The 22,865-nt window shown below is 36.9% G+C and overlaps 1 protein-coding gene across 1 annotated transcript in view; it reads left to right on the top strand.

Moving 5' to 3' along the window:
• The window catches only part of SPAG16 (sperm associated antigen 16), a 965,654-nt gene that overhangs the window by 663,858 nt on the left and 278,931 nt on the right, over positions 1–22,865 (top strand). The window contains exon 14 of the mRNA XM_043910138.1: positions 5,248–5,313. Within this exon, the coding sequence (XP_043766073.1) occupies positions 5,248–5,313 (66 nt within the window). The remainder of the gene's footprint in view (positions 1–5,247; positions 5,314–22,865) is intronic.

Here is a 22,865-nt window from a genome sequence, read left to right as displayed (position 1 = left end):
TGAAGTACTCTGCTCAGAAAGCCCTGACCATACAGAAACAGGAAAAGAATCATGGAACACAAGGCCTGAGAAGGAAGAATGGTGAAGGATGAGGTCAGATAGGCAGACAGAAGCCAAATGATACAAAACCTTTGGACCTAAGTGAAGAGTTGAAAATTTATTCTGAGTGTGACGGTAACTGTTTGGGTACTGTCCGGAGCAGCATGGCATGATCTGACTAAGGTTTTATTGATCACTCCAGTGACTGAGAGAAAAATGGGTGAGGAGTGTGGTGAGGGGAGGAGCAAGGAGATGATCGAGGATGCTCCTGCTGCCCTCATCACCTTGGGATGTTGTCCTGCAGCAGAGTGATAACAATGGAGGAGGGCAGAGGTGAGCAGAGTAAGGCTGTATCTTGAAGACAGAACTGATATACTGGATAAAGGGGTAGGGTGGAGGTGGGGAAGGAAAGGGAGGTCTTCCAATTCTCAGTTTTACTTTTAAATTTGATTTTATATTGGAGCGTAGTTGACTAACATTGTGTCAGTTTCGGTTGTACAGCAGAGTGATTCAGCAATACATATGCATTTCAAATTCTTTTCCCATTTAGGTTATTGCAGAGTATTGAGCAGTGTTCCCTGTGCTTTATAGTAGATCCTTGTTGGTTATCAATTCCCAGGTTTTTGATTGCTTAGGTTTTTTGTTTGTTTGAGCAACTAGTGATGCTGTTTACTTAAAGGGAAAGATTTGGCAAGGGTCGAGAGAAGCAGCTTGGCAGTAAAAATCAAAAAGTCTGCTTTTGCATATCATGTCTAACATGCTGGATCAGACAGATCCCCACAGAAAGCAGATGAAACACGGAGTGTACTCCAGTTGAATGTTTACAGAAATGGGAACAAGGTTAAGGGGCCAAGCATAGCACCCAAGGCTAGCAACAGTAGAGAGCTATTACTACCCCTACAACTGAAGGGGCAAGGGAAGGAGAGCCTTACTGGGCACAGTGTGAGTTGTCGCCATTATGGACAACCTGCACCACACAAGCAGTGGAATTAGGCAGAGGTCAGAGCCAGTAAGAAAGTCACAGCTGAACAGGAAGGGAGCTGAAGTGGTCATTTATCCATCTTCCATGTTGTTCGGCTCCTCTGTATCCTGCTGGCACTGTCCTCTGGCTCACTCTGAACAGAGGATGGAGGACCTGAAAGCCCATGATGCGGTAGTTAGTAGAGATCAGGGCACAGCGCAGGGCAGTGCCACGTGGGGAATGCATCTGAGAGATAAATGGAAAAAGTCCGCACTGATGCTGATAAGGCTCCTTCCGAGGGTCTTTAAGGAGACAGGTAGCTAAGGGCAGAGGTATTGAACATCATCAGTATTTCAATGGCCTATGTCAGATGTACTACGAGCTAATATTTGTGTTCTTTCTTTGCGCTGTAGGCACTGTACCAACATTCCACATGCATTATCTCATTTACTTCTTAAAACAGACCTCACGTTTTTATCATCTCATTAGACATCGGTAATGGCATTTAATCTATAGATTTGTTTTGAGAATTGCATGAGGCAACTAAAGCACGGTGAAGTGAAGCAACCTATTTAATGTCACACCGCTGTGTGGTTGCACCGCAGAGCCAAGAATTAAGTCGGAGATGTTTCTGTCCCCAGGGCAAGTCAGAGAAACCATTATTGCACACAGCTTCGCTGAGAGAATCAAATGCTGGAGCAATGGCATGTTAGGTCATGTGGCTGTATTTTTTTTTTTTTTTTTTGTAAAACACTGCCCTCTTTTTCATTTTTTTCATTTCTTTGGGAAAAAAAAAATCTGACAAGAATTCATCAAAGAAGATATTACAAATTTTAATGTCCCGATTTGGGTATTGCTTTTGATTAAGGCTGTTTGCAGACCAGAATATTAGTAACCCTCATATTCCCTATACCACAAAGAAAAAAGAGGAGATTCACTTTTATCTTGGGAACAAAGCTGGATAGAAAAGCTTTTTTAACTTTTCTTAATTCATGAAACATTTATCTTCGAGTCAGGTTTTGTTATAGCAGCACAAATGTGGTCTGTCAGCATTTCCATTATAACCCCATATTTCCAGGGCTTTTCAAGAGTGCCTTGGAGATTTTACTTTGAATTAAACCTTGGCATTCAGGATTTGAATCAGGAAATTCCATTTTCCCTGCCAATTAATCAAACAGTTTAGAGGTTCTCAGTTTAGAAGAGGACCAAATGTAAAATTTTTATTAACACAGAAATTATTTTAAGACAAATTTGCTAACAAATACTTAGACCATATTAGCACTCATTATATAATTATAGTGCTATTTAACTATGTACGGTATTGTATACTCAGTTGATCAGTTGTGTGTGATTCTTTGCTACCCCATGGACTGTAGACCACCAGACTCCCCTGTTCAGGGGATTTCCCCAGCAAGAATACTAAAGTGGGTTGTTATTTCCTACTGAATCCTCAAAAAAATTAGCCATAAGCACTCATAAGATAATATATGGCTAACTATAACATCTTATATTTGCCTTTTTGACTTTGTAAGTAATTTATTTCTACTTTGGGAATTTGGATGATTTGAAGGCCTCAGCATAATTGGTTTAATGTTATTAACAGCATCAAGATACTAAACCAGAAGAGCCTGAGTAGGGGGAATCCTGAGAGGGTGCCAAAGTGTTTCAATACATTTTTATGAATTTTAAATTCATGAAATTTTGCATTCTATAAAAAGGGATTAATAGCATGCATTAGTTCTATAAATAGATACTTGAAATTTAATGTGTTGAATTCAGTGACAATAATGAGGATCAAATAAGTTTAATTACAAAGCCTTTCCTCTTAGTTCCAAACTAGTCTTGAATGTGCTGTGGCAGTGGGAAGGCATAATGATAACCCTGTATCTTTTAATATATCCTTCTATAGTCTCTTCTGAAATCTCTCCTCCAGCCTTAAATAGTTTAGGATTAAGCCAACAAAATGCAGTGAATGAAAAATAGATGAAGCCTTTCGAGTACACCTGCTCTCCTTCTGACTGACTTCTGTCCAGCCACAATGGCCTCTTTGCTGTTTCAGAAACATACTAGGCGGACTCCCACATTGAGACATTTGTTCTAACTTTTTCTTCTTCTTGGAATGCACTTCCTCCAGATGTCTTCTTGGCCAACTCCCCTTACTGCCTCAGTCTTTGCTCAAACCCTGCTTTCTGAATGTGGTCAAACTCTATCACTCTACTTGATAATTGGATTTGCCCTTAGATCTTCAGTCCCAGAATTCAAGACACCCATTACCCTACCTAACTTTTCTTCTTTCTACAATATTTATTCTCTTCTAACACACTTAGCTTCCCTGGTGGCTCAGATGGTAAAGAATCAACCTGCACTGCTGATTGCAGGGAGACCTGGGTTCAATCCCTGGGTTGGGAAGATCCCCTGGGGAAGGGCATGGGAACCCACTCCAGTATTCTTGTCTGGAGAATCCCGATAGACAGAGGAGCCTGACAGTCTATAGTCCATGGGGTCACAAGGAGTCAGACTGAGTGACTAAGCAACACACTCATACCTTTTTAAAATGTCTGTTCCTTCACTCTTCCCCTAGATTGTAAGGTCAATGAAGACAAGTTTCTTTGTTTTATTCATTGACATATTCTAAGAACTGTGCTGAGGATATATTAATTGTTCAAAGATATTTGTTAAATGAAAGATACATTATAAAATGAAATCTGAATTTCATCCCATAACAACAATCTGCAAACAACATTTCAGATATAACTTTCTCTGTTCTCTGGTTCTTCTGTGAGATTTGAATTATTTCCCTAGGATAGCTAAGAATGCACTTTGAACATTGATGACACAATGAAAGGTCCTACATTTAAATCTTTTTATAATGTGTTGTTGTCCAGTTGCTAAGTCCTGTCTGACTCTTTGTGAACCCATGAACTGCAGCATGCCAGGGTTCCTTGTCCTTCACTATCTCCCAGGGTTTGTTCAAACTCAGGTCCATTGAGTCAGTGATGTTATCCAACCATTTCATCCTCTGCCACCCTCTTCTCCTTTTGCCTTCCATCTTTCCCAGAATCAGTCTTTTCCAATGAGTTGTCTCTTCATAACAAAGTATTGGAGCGTCAGCGTTAGTCCTACCAATGAATATTCAGGGCTGATTTCCTTTAGGATTGACTGGTTTGATCTCCTTGCCATTCAAGGGACTATCAAGAGTCTTCTTTAGCACCACAATTAGAAAGCATAAATTCTTTGGCACTCACCCTTCTTTACAGTCCAACTCTCACATCCATATGTGACTACTGGAAAAATGGTAGCTTTTACTATATGGACCTTTGCTGGCAAAGTGATGACTGCTTTTTTAATATGTCTAGATTTGTCCTAGCTTTCCTTCCAAAGAGCAAGCAGCTTTTACTTTCATGGCTGCAGTCATCATCCACAGTGATTTTGGAGCCCAGGAAGATAAAATCTGTCACTTCTACTTTTTCCCTTTCTGTTTGCCATAAAGCAGTCGGACTGGATGTCATAATCTTAGTTTTTTGAATGCTGAATTTAAAGCCAGATTTTTTTTTTTTACTCTCTTCTTTCACCCTCATCAGGAGACTCTTTAGTTCCTCTTCACTTTCTGCCATTAGGGTGTAGTGTGCTAAGGGCTCATTTTTGGAAATTTTGTAGTTAATTTCAATTAGTTTTATCTATTGTTTGGAAAAGATAAATAAGTAGATGCAAAGCATGGTTTTCTCAAAATAAATGCTTATTTTGTGTTAAAAATACTACTGGACATGTTTGTAACATTTTTTATACTTGTAATGATTGTAATACCAAGCTAAGAATTTATGAATTAAAATGTGATCTTGTGATTAAAAAGGAAAAAGAACCCCATACCCTCAGCAGTGATAAAAACATCCTGAAAACAAGGGCTTTCTATAAGACTTCACTACTTGGCACCATGACTTGAAAAGTATGCTAATTACAAAGGGAGTCATATAGTGAGAATTCACTACCAGTTCAATGGTATAAAAGTGAGAACACTGGAATTTCACTGTAAAATACCAATGCTGGTGACGCATTCACCAGTACAGTCATGTCTGATTCTGAACGGTAGCTGACAGCAAAATTTAGCATTTTCTACCATGAGTATGTATTGATTTTATTAATTGACTTAAACATTATTTTAAAACAAATAATATCAGTTATCTTTCCATTTCTTTTCACATATATCGAAAGGAATTTATTTGACTTGTATTACCGCTTTGTCTTTTTAGGGAAAATGTGAGCAGTCACTCTATGGTCACATGCATTCCATCAATGATGCCACCTTCACTCCTAGGGTAAGTTTAGTTCTTCCACTATGTTATTTTACAGCTTTATTATCAAAATTCATTTTAATGGAAAAAAGTACCAGAGAAAAATGGCAGGTTAACAGGGTGAGAGGAGAGAACAAATTTGTAAATTAATTACAGCAATGAAAACAATGTATACATAATATAGAATTAAAGAAGTTTAAAACACACTTTACAGTGGTAAGTAGAGGGGAACTTCCTATTGTACTTAACTCCACTTAAACGCATGGTTTAAGGCTTTCTGTCTAGTGGCCTTTGAGAAAGTAAGTGGAATATAAGCTTGTAAATTTTAGTGTAAGGTCATAAAATAAAAAAAGTGATTGAAAGGATAGTCAAGAATAGAAAATGTTAAAGAAATGGGGCCTTTCTTCAGGGTAGAATAAAGCAACCTTGATTTTACAGTTTTTCAGTTTCTCATGGAACGATTTCAAATATGTCTTTCTTTATATAAACTGATTACATAGCAAAAATATTTATCTACAGTTTGAGTTATGTAGAGATCGGGATGATTTTTACCAGTGATGAAGATTGTTAAACATGGCTTTGAGTTTCTGTGCTAATTGGGATTGTCTCTAAAAGGGCTTCTCTGGTGGCTCAGTACAGAATCCATCTGCAATACAGGACACCCAGGTTCAATCCCTGAGTCAGGAAGATCCCTTGGAGAAGGGAATGGCTATGCACTCCAGTATTCTTGCCTGGAGAACTCCACGGACAAGAGGAGCCTGGCAGGCTACAGTCCATGGGATCGCAAAGAGTCAAACACAAACACGACTGAACTACTAACACTTTCACTTTCACTAAAAGAGTTCAGATGGTAATCATGGAGGGATGATTTTAAGTTTGTACCTTCTCAGATGAAAGCAATTTGACTGGATAGATGACCTCTCAAGTCCCTTCAAACTATATGATTTAATTATATCCAACATTTTAATTTGTCTCTCAGTTCCCAGTAGAGTGTAAATCTTAGTTCCATAGTCCTCTTTCTTTTCCAGTTAGCCAAAAATGAAATCTAATAGATTACCTACACCCAACCTCAAAATGACAGCATAGTCAAAATTCCATTACTATCATGCTGTTATTATTCTTTTAGAGGGAGAAAAGTGTTCACTAAAAATAATTCACTAAGAATAATTTCTGCTAAAGGAATGTTGTTTACTTCAAGTGAAACTGTGCTGAGGTCACCAGCCCTGGAATATTCATGATTGTCTCAACTAAAATTAAATTTTAACAAATTTGTTTTAGTAAAGAATTTACATTTAATTGACTCTCTTGAGTCAATATATTATAAATTAGTTCTAAATACCAAGTGAAATTTTATTTCTAGCAGAGTATATAGCCATTTAAGAACTGTAGACCCACATGATAGGATATTTATGCTAAAAAATCTATTAAGTGGCTTAGAGCTTCACATACCCTAGGAAAATTAAATGGAAGCTAAAATGCAGTAAAGTAATATTTTGTAAGTCAAGCATTTATTTTGGTAAGCAGTCTCATAGCTGGAAAGGACACACCATTTAACATCCTAAATAGTACAATTAATAAATATGGAAATACCTAAATTAGATTTGTTCAGTCAGCAATCAAGGGACCCATGCGTCAATTATGTGTATTTCAAAAGCAAGATAATTGACATGAGGTCCAGGTGTGACCAATATCAAAGTGACTGACCAAAGTGACTGTCAAATATCAAAGTGTTACTGTTTACACACTTTGTTCATACCAAAGGGACTATTACAACACTGCTCCAAATTAACATTCCCAAAGCCTCATTGAATTTTTCCATTAATTTATCTCTTCTTTGCTATAAATATTTAATTACTGTTAACGAAATGATGTTTTATTTTGATGAATGACACTCTTAAGTGAAATTTTCAGTCACTTATGGACACGACTGAGCGACTGAACTGAACTGAACTGAACTGATGTCAACTGTTTTGAAAGCGGTCATATTTCACACACCTGTTAGGGAGTGTCAGGAAGAGGAAGGCAGCAGTAACCGAAAGAGCGCAAAGACTTTCAGGATTTCTAAAGGAAATGGCATTGTAGCACAGCTCACATTCAGACTCTCAAAGTTGTGATCATAAATGCAGTATATGGTGCATCTATAGCAGGCAGAGAATTGTTTAATATCAGGTCTGTCTGCTAATTGTTTGATGCCTTGGGGATATGCATTCAAGTTACATTACCAGTTAAAAAGCACTTAGCTATTTACATAAACACAATTTTTGGAAAATTCTTTAATTTTAGATTTGTAAGCAGAAATCAAAAATGTAAAACTCAATGAGCTCCAGCGGCTGCTGCTGCTGCTAAGTCACTTCAGTCGTGTCCGACTCTGTGCAACCCCATAGACGGCAGCCCTCCAGGCTCCCCCGTCCCTGGGATTCTCCAGGCAAGAACACTGGAGTGGGTTGCCACTTCCTTCTCCAATGCAGGAAAGTGAAAAGTGAAGTGAAGTTGCTCAGTCGTGTCTGACTCTTAGTGACCCCATGAACTGCAGCCCACCAGGCTCCTCCGTCCATGGGATTTTCCAGGCAAGAGTACTGGAGTGGGTTGCCATTGTCTTCTCTGGAGATCCAGCTAGCCACCAAGAATCACAGAAACAAATATACAATATCAGTATATATGCATGGTTCTATATAAAAGTATATAAATTAAGATTTATTTCTCTGTTATAGTATTAGGGCTCCAGCGTCTTCATCTCTGACTGATTTTTCTATTGGAGATAGATTTTTATCTAAAACCTCTGTTTAAAGTAATCTGCTAATGAAACATTTTAAGGACCTATGAAAGCTTTATACTAAGTCAGTTTTGTAAAGCAAAACCTACTTTTTTAAGTTGACTGTAATTACCATTAATATTAATTACATTAATATAAATTACATTAATATTAATAGACACAGATAACTCAATGTAAGTAATTTTTTTTAATTATAGAAATATATAGCAAGAAAATGAATAGGGGATCCCTATCAGAGTGTCCCCTGCCTTTGATTTTTTAGGAAATTGACTAGGCTAGGGTAGAGTTGTCTGGCTAGGGTGGAGTTTCTATCAGGCCTTCCAGGGAACTCTCTTGAACTTCTTCTAGAGAGAGGTTATGGTCGGGTGGGTGTCCTTAAATCTCTGTGGATATTCCCCACTGTTCCAAGAGATACATAGCCAGGATTTCTGTGCTATGCCTGCCTGGAAAAGCCCGATGAACACTATTAGAATTCCAGTCCATCCTTCCATGGGACTATTTACCTCAGTCTTCCACATTCAAGCTAAGGTCTCAACACATTGGTTGTTGGAACAAAGCTGAAAGGCCCTGTAGAATCAAAGGTGATTCTAGTAGTTCTAGAATTCTAATCAGCTCATAAAAGAAGAGGTTTCACACAGCTTCAAGTTCCATTCTCACTTATTTTAATTAACCTATTGTTTTATTCAAATATTGTTATATTGGTTATTTTAATATAGAAATATATACTTTAATTATATAACCTATGGATATTTTGATTTTGAAGTGAATGACATATAGCCTTAATAGAGGGCTATTCAAGTTCTAACTTGTTTTTCATCTGCACTTCCATGGAAACTACCTGCTGTGAATAAGGGTGATGGAAGGTGAAGTCTGTCAATTTTACTTTGCAGCAGTTTGGAATTTTAAATAAGTATGACATAAAGGGATTTAATAGGACTTTGCAGCAATGTAGATTCCTACCCCTTCTGTTGGCCTTGAGTCAAGTAGAGGACAAGAGAAATAATTGCTTGCTTTAGAGAACTTGAAGAAGAGTGGTAATTGTGAGTAATGATTCAGGTCCCAATTTAAGCCAAGAAGGTGAAGGAAGTATTTAGAACAGAAAGTGGCATTACAGGGGAATTAGTTGATCATATATATGATCATTAGAGGATGGTGTAGAAGGGTATGTGAGAGCTAGGAGAGGTAATAGGATCAAATTAAGGGACAAACACAGATCTTTGAAGATAAGAGTCTAAGTAAGTAAGAAGGGAAAACATGCTAGTGTGGGCATCTATCAATAACAGTCACTTACATTTTGTATGTCAAAATGGCCATAGAATCAAAATGACTGTATCAGAAGGAAAATATCAAAAAGCCAGTAGTCATAAAATACGGTAGTACTGAAAAAAGATGAAGTCCTCTCTGTATTCTGTGCCTAGGTATCTCACCCTGTACTACTGTCCACTCCTATTATTAACACTCCTACTGTTACTATTATTGTTGTTTAGTCACTAAGTTGTATCTGACTCTTTGCGACCCCTTGGACTGAAGCATGTCAGACTTCCCTGTTCTTCACTGTCTCCCAGAGTTTGCTCAAACTCATGTCCATTGAGTCTGTGATGTGATCCAACCACCTCATCCTCTGTTGCCCCCTTCTCCTTTTCTCTTCATTTTTTCCCAGCATCAGAGTCTGGGAGACCAAGGGTCAACTCTTCGCATCCGATGGCTGAAGTATTGAAGCTTCAACTTTAGCATCAGTCCTTCTAACAAATATTCACGATTGATTTCCTTTAAGATTGACTGGTTTGATCTCCTTGTTGTCCAAGGGACTCTCAAGAGTCTTCTCTAGCACCACAGTTCAGTTCAGTTCAGTCGCTCAATTGTGTCTGACTCTTTGTGACTGCAGGGACTGCAGCACACAAGGCTTCCCTGTCCATCACCAACTCCCAGAGCTTGCTCAAACTCATGTGCATTGAATCGATGATACCATCCAATCATCACATCGTCTGGCGTCCCCTTCTCCTCTTGCCTTCCATCTTTCCTAGCATCAGGATCTTTTCTAAGGAGTCAGTTATTCGCATCAGGTGGCTAAAGTATTGGAGTTTCAGCTTCAGCATCAGTTCTTCCAGGGAATATTCAGTTCAATCTTTAGGATTAGCTGGTTTGATTTCCTTGCAGTCCAGTGGACTCTCAGGAGTCTTCTCCAACACCACAGTTCAAAAGCATCAATTCTTCAGTGCTCAGATTTCTTTATAGTCCAACTCTCACACCTGTACATGACTACTGGAAAAATCATATCTTTGACCACACGGATCTTTGTTGGCAAAGTAACATCTATGCTTTTTAATATGCTGTCTAAGTTGGTCATAACTTTTCTTCCAAGGAGCAAACATCTTTTAATTTAATGGTTGAAGTCACTGTCTCCAGTGATTTTGGAACCCAGGAAGATAAAATTTGTCATTGTTTCCACTTTATCCCCTTTTATTTGCCATGAAGTGATGGGGCCAGATGCCAGTATCTTAATTTTTTGAATGCTGTTTTTTTACTCAGCATTACTCAGTTTTTTACTACTACTACTGTTAGTGAAGCTAATGTTTCTTTCTGGGCTTCCCTGGTGGCTCAATGGTAAAGAATCTGCCTGCCAATGTAGAAGATATGGGTTCTGTCCCTGAGTTGGGAAGATCCCCTGGAGAAGGAAATGGCAACCCACTCTAGTATTCTTGTCTGGGAAATCCCTTGGACAGAGGAGCATGGTAGACTGCCGTCCATGGGATCACAAAAGGTTTGGACAGGACTTAGTGGCTAAACGATGATGTTTCTTTCTAGCCACTTGTTTTCGAATATATAGATGTAAATGAAAGAATGACCACACACATATATGTGACTTTCTTATATCCTATCACTTAATTTAGTTTAATATATATGTTATAAACATAGCAGTATATACTTAATATTTTAACAGAAATAAGAAAATAAATCCTGAAGCTATTCTGAATAAGAAATTATTGAATTATATTAAAACTGAGCTAAATTCCATGAAGAAATGTATATAAACCTACATAAGAATATTTTGTCTGTTTCATATCACAGCATAACATTTAATAATTAGGTTATTAAGAACTTTAAATTTGATCTGAAATAGATTAATTACTTTCCCAAGTTACTAGTATGTGAGCATAGTGCATTAATTATCTATTTTTAAAAATCGTGGAAAAGTAAATACCTGCAATTGCCTACCTATAAAGTTATCCTCATTCCATTTTGGCAAAGAAAGATTAATTTCTGTTTTCTGAATTTTGTTCATTTTTATTCAGTCTCAATCAAAGTGCTTAGTATCAATCTTTGGCCATTTTATATAAAGAAATACAAATAACGTTTAGGTCATGCAGTCATTGATCTTCTGAAGGACAAATGATGTCAGGCAGTACTTACCAAAAAAATTTTAATTTTGTTTACTTCTTCAGCAATACAAGTTGATGTCAACTACCATTTAGCTGGGCCAATAATATTGATATTTGATGTCAGTTCTTATTCATTGCTACACCTAGATGATTCATAAGTCAAAACATTTAGATGTGTGATGAAAAACACTAAAGTAGGTTCTGTCTATCTGGGGAAATGGAGACAACAACAGAATAGAAAATTAAAGGACATGGAACTTGGCATTTTCATTTTATATAATATTTGAATTATTTCAATAATTCCACATATTAAAAATTAATTTCAGTTCTTTTAAACTAATCTATACTAAATGATGTTCTTAAACTAAACCTTTTTGAAAATAACCTTATTGTGCTAACATTTTGTGAAGAAAAAATAGCTTTTGATGAAAAATGTAAAAGTGAAAGAAAAAAGAGTTTTTGTAAGCAGACATTCAAAAATTAGAAAATATATTTAAATGTAATAAATTGATAGAGGTTCTTTTTTTCTACTTAGCTCTCAGAAATTTAACACTTCATATGACAAAGAAGACACATTAAAGATTTTACTCTGCCCCCAAAGTTTAACCTTTAATAACTTCTTTAGTTGGATAGAGGTGATTTATGCATTTGTAGTTTTCTTTGTAGCTCCATGAAAATTAGAAGCAACATGATTATGTCATATTTCTTGACACTTCCTCTTTGACTGTGAAACTAATAATTTGTGTATATGTATGTATGTGTCTATGTATATATGTGTGTGTATATATATGTATATATGTGTGTGTATATGTATATATATATATCCTTTTGGTGACTTAAAATATTTGGAAATATCAGTCAGTTCAGTCGCTCAGTCTTGTCCAGCTCTTTGTGACCCCATGGACTATACAGTCCATGGAATTCTCCAGGCCAGAATACTGGAGTGGGTAGCCTTTCCCTTCTCCAGGGGAATCTTCCCAACCCAGGGATCAAAGCCAGGTCTCCCTCATTGCCGGCAGATTCTTTAATACCTGAGCTACAAGGGAAGCTCTGTCCTTAGCTGAGCCACAAAGGAAGTTTTGCCCTTAGAACCTTATCTTCTGGTAAGAACCAGAGATATTAAACTAGTAAACACATTAATAGTCTCAAGAATAGTAAGTCATATTTATCCAAAATCAGTTACGGTGGAAAAAGAGGTAAGAGTTGGAGCTTACAATGAAATGGTCAGAGAGGGACTCTCCTAGAGAGTGACACATAAGAAAATCGTGCAGTGATTTTAAGAAAGAGAACCCAAGCAGAGGCAACGATAAAGGAGAAGTTCCTGAGGTAGTGGAAGTGTGGCGTGACAGAGGAACAGGGCGCATGGAGTGAACAAGGATTAGATAAAGCAGGTGGAATAGCTTACATCTGATAGATAATTGTCAACTAAGGTTGCTCTTTTGGCTAAATGTGAAATGGTTGAGGTCATTTTAGGATAACCTCATAACATTAGCTATAGCTTTCAAAATACTTATTCATATAAAAATGCCCTATGAGAAGTATAATAGATTCTTTTGACTGAATAATACCTTAACATTTTTACTCCATAGATCTTGGCGTAGTTCTTGGTACAGAAAGTAATCAATAAACATTCATCGATTAGGAAACATTAGAAAGCCAACACAGGTCAGAACTCAAGGGGTATTTTAGAGGACATTCCTAGGACAATGTTTGCTGTGATATGATTAAATTTATTTTTTGCTATTGATCTTAACATATTCTTTTAAAATTTATTACACTTTTCAGATTGTCCATGTTTGTTTTGAGAACACAGCTGCTAATATTGTTCAAAATATATTTATTACTTCTATAAGAAACAGTGTCATTTCTCAGAGTATTTGGCTATTTAGGAAACCAGTCTTTCAGTACAATGAAATCTTATTTGGGTGGTTTTCAGAGTACAAAAATATTTTAAATAAAATCAAAATATCAATATAAAATATGTATTTCTCTAGTAATGATTAAGTTAGACAGTCTAAAAACTTGCATGAGATTTTAAAAGTTTGAAAACCTACATGCATGATAAATAGCATGAGTTTTTCAAGAGATTGTTTACATATACAGATAATGTCTAATGTATCATATGTTATGCCTGAATCACATAATTAGAGCACGATGAATTGCCACACAAATTTACTCATAAGCATAATTACAATAAAAATTAACCCCTTTAATATAATTTTCTTCACTTAATTGTGTGTTTGCTGATGAATGTGATCGTGTGAATTGATACCTTAAAAACTGCTGGTTAACATGCACAACCACAAGCATAGCAGGAGAATCTGGCCTTCATCTTCCGAAGATTCAAATTGTATATCCAGGGTGGCCTTGCAGGAAAAATGTTACATCTCCCTGAAGAGGGGCTGAAATTTCCTGTGGCAAGTTTTACCATGGTTGTGGGACCTAAAATGTCAATCACTATCATGTTATCTTTCATTCCGCCCCATTAAACAGCTGTACCAAAACACTCAACAGTCTCCTAACTAAAGGAATTGTATCTCCTAAATCTAGATTGCATTCAGAAACCTAAACTAGTTGTATTTTCCTGAAGTATTCAAGTTTTCATATTCACTTTTTATTAAGAATTTGCTAACATTCCTTGACCTGATACTTTCATGATAGTGAAGTAAAACAAAAATTTTGTTACTAAGTTAAATACTAGTTGCATCTAGATCTTTTACTCTACCTAAGCTGAAGAAAATTTGGAACACAATCTTAATTACATGTAGTCTTCGTTTCTTTTTGATGAGTTTCTTATTAGAGTTGACCAAAGGTGTTTAAAATTTTTCTTATGTTAGGGGATAGATTTTTTTTTAGAAATAGCTGGTTTTCAGTTTACATGCTCAAATACAAAAAAAAAAATACCTAAACTATTAATATATGGATTTCTTCCATATTATGTTGATTTTCATACCTAAAATAGTAAAAATGGACTGTACCTTTTTGAGATTATAACTTTTCTTTCTCCAAAAAGCATTCTATGACTACAGCTTCTTCAAGGATATATTTTCTCTAATGAAAAAAAAGGGTAAGAGACTTTTTTTTCTTGGGCTGCAAACTCACTGCAGATGATGACTGCAACCATGAAATTAAAAGACATTTGCTCTTTGGAAGGAAACTATGACCAAGTTAGACACCTATTAAAAAGCAGAGACATTACTTTGCCAACAAATGTCTGTCTGGTCAAACTATGGTTTTTCCAGTAGTCATGTATGGATGTGAGAGTTGGACCATAAAGAGAGCTGAGCGCCGAAGAATTGATATTTTTGAACTGTGGCATTGGAGAAGACTCTTGAGAGTCCCTTGAACTGCAAGGAGATCAAACCAGTCCATCATAAAGGAGATCAGTCTGGAATATTCATTGGAAAGATTGATGCTGGAGCTGAAACTCCAATACTTTGGCCACCTGATATGAAGAACTGACTCCTTAGAAAAGACCCTGATGTTGGGAAAGATTGAAGGCAGGAGGGGAAGGGGACAACAGAGAATGAGATTTCTGGATGGCATCACTGACTCAATGGACATGAGTTTGAGAAAGCTCTGGGAGTTGGTGATGGACAGGGAAGCCTGGCATGCTGCGGTCCATGGGGTTGTGAAGAGTCAGACACGACTGAGTGACTGAACTAAACTGAATTGTTTCTAAAAATTCTGAGCAAACAGAAGTACAGCCTAGTATATGATAGTTCTTAGAAAGGCTATGAATTTTAGTTAAATATATATAGTTCCACCTTCTAATCGATTTTTTAAATCAAACTGTAGTTTTAAAGATATTTTATTCAGTGACTTTAATATGACAACAACCAAATAAAGCCTGTTGTCATAAACATGAACCTTAGAAATGTAAAAATAATGAAAAAAAACATATTCATAAATTGCCATTTTTGAATGTGTAATGGAACTGCTCTGAATTTATGCAGTTGTGCTTATGTACATATTAACAGGAAACAAATTAATTGCAGGTTATTCCAGCAGTGGTACTGCAGTGAACGCTATATTAATCATTTACTGTTGGCCACTTTAAAAGAGACCTCTGCCAAATAGACTAACAGTTTAGGTTGCTAACAATAATTAAAACAGGTTTAACAGAATTGGTGTGATTCTACATATAACATGTACAGTGACCAAAGAATCAAAGGACAAAGAGAGAAGCAATTATTATTGAGAATGGTAATTAATATAGTGCTGCCATCTTTGCTTGGTGATTAGTTTTATTTAACTGTGAAGTGGTAAACATATGTATTTTTAAAAAGCTCTATCTGAGCACTTAAGAAATGATTGTCTTGAAATTACTAGCAATATGAAGTTGTACCTTGTTCTTAGTGAGTGCTGGGTAAATATTTGTGGAAATGATTTAGGTGAAGGAAAAAAAATAAAATCTTGTTCTAACAAGGAAGAGACTGGCTTGACTGGATATTTCACAGTCTGTACCTTAGTCATTGGTTAGTTTTCATCCAGGTTCCAAACCCCTCTCTGACCTCTAGTCACTGCAGCAAAAGACTCGCGTTTCTGAGTTTCATTTCCTACCCTGCCTCCTTCATTACTCTGGGAATGTAAAAGGACTGCTGTTTTCCTCTGATGAAAGACAACAGACTGATAAACTTAAGTGTGTGCATCATTAAAATTGCCATCCATGGTGTATTTCTTTTAAGTGTAGTATCAACTGTGACTAGGTTTTACTCCTCAGGGGGTCCTGTGATCTCCAGTTCCTTATGTAAATCAATGCAAAAACTGCTCCAGCACTGTCACATGCTATTCATTTCAAACTTTAAATGAAATGTTCTCTTTCTTGATTTGGCAAATGGAAAAAATAGAGTGGCAATGTACAAAGGGAAAGGTTAACAAAACAGAATATTGGTTCTACCAGGGATGTGAAGAGCATTGGAAAAGAAAGTTTGATGCTATTTTCAAATCTGTAGAATCAGAGATTCACTTATATCTGTTTTGTTCTCATGTAAAGTTACAGGAAATTTATTTTACTTAGGATGTTTACAAACTAGTTTCAACAAGATGGCTGCATAACTCATTAAGAGCTTAGGATCATATTTTATCTGTTTCCAGTTTGTGCTTCTCCTGGCCTCCCTCCCTCACCACACTCCATTAAATGGAACTGGGTCATTCTAAGAGGGAACACGTGTATGGTAAATATTTAATCAATGACTGAATTTTATCAGAGTCCCTAAAAAAAGAAAATTCATCATCTTTTAAAATTATGTATAAATTTCTTCAGCTTATCATAACAAATGAAAGTAGACTGGTGGAGGTGTAAAGATGTACTATGGAGAAAGATGGATTAGAGCAGCTCAGTTAAATGGATCAAAAAGTAGTAAAGGTTTAGCAGTTGACAAATTGGTTTTTAAAAGCATTCAAATGCCCTTTATTTTGCAAATTATAAAACCCATTAGTATGGGTTGTTTTAGGAAGTAAAATTATCACCATAGGCTTCTTTCAAATGTTAATAAATATGGCATATGTAATTTACTTAAAGATAGTTGTTTAAAGAAAATAAGTTGATGAGCAGAGGCAAAGAACTCTCGAGATATAATAATTTCAGGAAAATATATGCTCTGTGTGTGTTTAGCATGTGTGTGAATTACTCAGGTGACCACATTAATTATGTACATGTGTCATGTTATAAGTGCTAAAGACTGAGTGAGAAGTTTATTGGCATATTTTATTTAAATCTTAAGTATTTTCCATCATTCACCTGCATGTCAATGGCAGACACCTAACTGACCAAGGACAAGTGTTGTTATGAAGGTAACACGGCACAAAGGAACCTGTCTTTCTTTCCAAGATGATGAAAAGTATTCTAGGGGCAGTTCTAGTCAATGACGGAAGAAAAGAAAAAATGTGTCTTCAGCTGCCAGCATTTATTTTAAATCCTTATCACTGCATCTAAATGATATAAAAAACCTGATTCCAGATATGAATATGAGCTGTTGTTAAGAAGGCGCCATCAAGGAACCTCCTATGTGCTAACCAGAAGCATTGAAAGAAAAATCACCACCGAGTACATATCATACCAGCTTAGGAATCAATTATGTTGATAATGTCAAACTGGAACAAACAAATAAACTGGCATTATGTAAAGTAAAAAAAAATAAAATAAAATAAATCTTAAGTATTTTCCAGTTTAACAGGGAGAGTGACAAGAAGTTATAAAACTCTAAGCTCTACTCAGGCTTTTCATCGTCTGGCAACATTCACTAATAAGCCATATCCCCCTTCCCCAACACTGTATATTTGTAACCTCAACTTCTGCTGGTTCCAAGTTCACTGTGCCAAAGCCAAATAATAATGAGCATCAAAATTAAATTTAAAACCTTCAAATAAAAACCTTCCTTCTGATTTACATATGAATTTATTCCTAACTTTCTTCTTATTTATCTAATGAATTTGGCCTCAATCAGACTGAGTTTCCAGTCCCAACTATTGCTCACAAGGTATGTGAATTAGAAACAGCCTCAGAGGATCAAGATGGTGGAGTAGGAGGATGTGGAACTCACCTCCCCCAACAAACATCAAAAATATATCTAGATTTGGAATGATTTTCACAGAAAGCCAACTAGAAGCTGGCTAAAGATCATCTCTTACACAACCAAAAAGCTGCAAGGAAAAAATCCCATAAAACTGGATAGAAAGGGGAAAAAAATAGGCATCGGGGACAGGACTGGCACCCTTGGAAGGGATCTGTGAAGAAGAGAGAAGGTTGATATGGGCAGGCTGTCATCCTGGGAAACCCGTGGGAGGTCTGCTGCAGCAGGTAGAGGGGTTGGAGGAGCCTGGACTCTGCTCAAGAGGAATGCACACGTGCTGGCTTGCTAGCAGTCAGGGCAGAGGCACCCCTGAACTGATGACTGTCACCCAGCTGCACTCCCCAGCCTGAAATGTGCACTAGGTGGGGATTGCTACTAGGTACTAGGCGATGAATCTCAGGAGGATGGGCCCTGGGAGAGGACTCTTACCTAGCAGCACAGAGAGATGCCAGAGGGCCTGGGGTGTGGGCCCTGGCCCCCAGTGCCAGCCTAACACTAGGCCTGGGATGAACGTAGTGGAGAAAAGGACACAATATAGGGCTGCGTCTGGGCAGAACCATAGATGCCTGCATGGGAGATGCATAGGTTTTGCTATGACTACACGGGCCTCACTTGCTTCAGCACTCACCTCCTCTGGGACAGAGCATACAGCTAAGGGCAACAGAGCCTTATTGGATCCACACTCAGGGCTTCTTCTCCAGAAAACGGGAAGCAGACTTCGGCCCCCAACAGGACTGTGACAGCCCGGGAATAAAGAAGAGGCCCCAGCCAACATCCAGTACAGGCTCTGGACACTGCAATACCAGTCACACCCATTTCACAGGGCTGATGACTGTCATACACTGAGGACAGGGATGGCTGGCATCTTTACTTAAACCCGCCCTCGCACCAAAAATATTGGACTTACAGTTTACACAGGTTGTTCCCACATAAGAACCCCCCTCCAAGACCACAGTATTTGGTCTATTTCACTATTTCACCTAAATTTATAGAGACAGAGAAAGTGAAGCAACATGAAAAAAGCAGAGGAACTACTCCCAATTAAAAAAAACAGAGAAATCCACTGAAAGAGCCAATAATGAAACAGACTTCCCCAGTCTGCTAGAAACTGAGTTCAAATAGGAAGTAATAAAAATGCTAACAGAATTAAGAAAAATTATTGATAGAAATCCAGGTCACTGTAACAAGGAGCTGGAAACTAAAAAGAGGAACTAATCAAAGTTAGACAATTTGATTGCCAAGATAAAAACTAATCTAGAAGCAATGAACAGCAGACTAAATAACACAGAAGAATGAGTGAGTGATCTGGAAGTTAGAGTAATGGAAATCAATCACAACAGCAGACAAAAAGACAAAAAAAGAAAAACAATGGAATAATATAAATATGCCAGCCTGTGTGTAATAGGGGCTTTAGAAGGGTAAGATAGAAGGAAGGAGATCAAAACTGTATTTGAAGAAATGATGGCTGAAAACTTCCCCAACTGTAAGAAGGAAACAGATACTTAGGTAAAAGATGCACTAAGGGCCCCAAATAAGATGAACCCAAACTCAACGAAATTTCTCAAGCCTTCACTTTTCTGATCTGTGGGAGATTTTGATTTGGACAGCCTTTTTAATTCTCTTTCAGAGATGTGTCTATAATCACAAATGCTTTCTTTAGAAATTGAGAAAATCTATTGAATTTGAATGTATCAGTTAGAAAGCTTTTAAGCGAAAGAAGAATGTGTTTTCACCATCTGGTTTTTCTGAAATTTGAATGGTCTTTTATGACTACATACTTATTAGTAAGCCCAACAGCAAAACCGAAATCTTTTTAATTTAATGTGCACAGTGATGCCAAACTGAAATCATTTAACATTGTTCTGTCTTCAGATATTAAATACTAAGGTTCAGTTTTTTTTTTTTTTTTACTTCATATATCTTTGGTTTATTCCTTCACATTCCAAAAATCCTCTTACCCTACTCGGACATTACAGTCAGTATGGAACTCTGTAAATATGTCATGAAAGACTACTGTAGTGTGACAAGCCACATCGAAAGAAAGCACTAAGAGCCTACAAGACGAAGATCTCATTCATGAATACCTGAAATAATGCCAATAATGACACTGACAATGAAGTAAGCTCACAGGAGAGTCAAAAAATTTATCTCTCGTGCTTTTAGGAGAGACTCTTTGCCAGAGGCCGAATGCATTAATTTTATATGTCATGTTAGGAATTTCCATTTCTCCTTGAATAAAATGTTAGTTTCAAAAATTGTCCTTAGAGTAGAAAGACTCTCGGTGATTTATTAAAGCGTCTTCTCTTCTTTACCTTCAGACATCCACTTATTTTACATCATATCTAGCAGACAGGAAGTTGGATTAATCTGTCCTCAGTTCTACCAGAACTGTGCTTTCAGTTGAATTCTAGCATTTGCAGAGTGAAAGGCATTATGCTAGATTTTGTGGTAGATTCAATCAAGTATTTAGTCCTGCTCTTTGATGAACTAGAATATAATTAAAGAATCAAAATCTACATCCAAGTTGATAGCTATCTATCAATGTAATGCAACAAATTACAAATGCCAAAAATGGCGAGTTAAAAATCAATGGGAATATCTAACATAATTCTGGAGAGAAGTCAATTATAACCATTAGGAAAAGTTTTGCTCTAATGATTCAGCTGTGGAAAGAATGATTCATTAACTCATTTATTTAAATATTTACTGAGTGTATAATATAAGCCCCAAACTGAGTACAAAAGATGTATAGCAGTGCTGTCTAAGCAGACTTTCTGTAATGATAGAACTGTTCTTTGTCTAAAATGTCCAATATGATTGTGACTAGCTAAATGAGAAAATTTCAGTTTTAAATACAATTAACTTTAAAATGTTAGTTACTCAGTTGCAGAAGGTAACATTTCAAGTACTCAGTAGGCACATGAATGGCACAATATAGATCTAGAAGGAAGAGACAGGCATGAAAAAAAAAATAGTTGTGTAAGTTTTATGACATGGTTCTTCAGGTGCAAGATAAGGAATACCTTATGTTCCTTAGAATAATTTAGAAGAAGTTGTGTTAGAGCCGAGTTTTAAATACACTTAACAGAAAGAAATAGCGAATAAGCATCCTGCTGCTGCTAAGTCGCTTCAGTTGTGTCCGAGTCTGTGTGACCCCATAAACAACAGCCCACCAGGCTCCCCTGTCCCTGGGATTCTCCAGGCAAGAATACTGGAGTGGGTTGCCATTTCCTTCTCCAATGCTAAGTTGCTTCAGTCGTGTCTGACTCTGTGTGACCCCATGGACAGCAGCCCACCAGGCTCCTCTGTCCACAGAATTCTCTAGACAAGAGTACTGGAGTGGGTTGCCATTTCCTTCTCCAATAAGCATCCTACTCAGTAGCAATAGCAAGATGATGAGGGCATCATGTGTTTGAGGAGTAGAAAGCAGAATAATGTGTAGAGAAGTTGTAGGAGACCAGAGGCAGGAAGGAAGCAGGTCAAGGAGGGGCTAATTTTTCAATCATGACATTATTGATATTAAAGACCAGGTAATTTCCTTTTCCTGGATCACTCTTCTTAACTCAGTGGTCATGACTCAAAGATCATATTCCTAGTGAGACCATTACTGATCAGGATATTTCTATTTTAACACTCTTTCTGCCAAATACTCCTTGTCTACCATTTTTAAAATTACTTTCATAAATCCTAGTAGCATTTAATGTATAACTTATTTTACTGATTTATTTATTGTGTGAGTCTCTTCAGAAGCATACAAATTCTGTAAGTCTAGGACTTCTGTCTTGTTTACTCTGTTTATCTATGACTTAAATCAGTGCCTAATACCTAAGGGGCTCAATCAATAGTTCTTTGATGAATGAAGTTTCCTACTGGCCCAGATAGGTTTGCCTGAGTTCAGCCAAATTCTTGCAAAGACTATGGCACAAACTAGAAAAACACAGGAAAGTCATGTTTACTTATTTTTCAGGGTCTCAGAAACACAATTTTGTACTTAGTTCCTGCTTAACTCATTCAGACTATTGGCCTTCATTATTTTAACATACCGATATTTATGTTCAAAACACATAACTTTTTACATCATATATAAAATTAATATTTCTCAGTATGAGCTCTAAAAACTCTTTAGAATTTTTCCACATTATTAACCTTATCATAAATTCACCATATTGCCCCTAGTGAAATATGTTAATTTCTGCTTTGTGCTCTGACATTGTACCATTTTCAGTACTAACGATGCCCTCCTGCTTCCTCTCCACTATTATCTCTTTATAATTATCACCTATTTAAAATGTCGCTGTTTCTAGAAAGCCACAGAAACCTTTGATCCCACAGTCTTGGGTTAGGTGTTCAATTTGTACAATAAACAACCCTTTACCTACTTCTGGCATTTAACTTTGTAGTATACATGGTTGAAATTAAAAGACACTTGCTCCTTGAAAGAAAAGTTATGACCAACCTAGACAGCGTATTAAAAAGCAGAGACATTACTTTGCCAACAAAGGTCTGTCTAGTCAAAGCTATGGTTTTTCCAGTAGTCATGTATGGATGTGAGAGTTGGACCATAAAGAAAGCTGAACACCAAAAAATTGATGCTTTTGAACCGTGGTGTTGGAGAAGACTCTTGAGAATCCCTTGGACTGCAAAGAGATCCAACCAGTCCATCCTAAAGGAAATCAGTCCTGAATGTTCATTGGAAGGACTGATGCTGAAGCTGAAATGCCTATACTTTAGCCACTTTTTGCGAAGAGCTGACTCACTGGAAAAGACCCTGATGCTGGGAAAGATTGAAGGCACGAAGAGAAGGGGATGACAGAGGATGAGATGGTTGGATGACATCACTGACTCAAT

The sequence above is a fragment of the Cervus elaphus genome, chromosome 8, assembly GCF_910594005.1.
Source record: "Cervus elaphus chromosome 8, mCerEla1.1, whole genome shotgun sequence".
NCBI lineage: Eukaryota > Metazoa > Chordata > Mammalia > Artiodactyla > Cervidae > Cervus > Cervus elaphus.
Note: the sequence above shows the minus strand (reverse complement) of the source record. Positions and strands in the feature narration are given on the sequence as shown.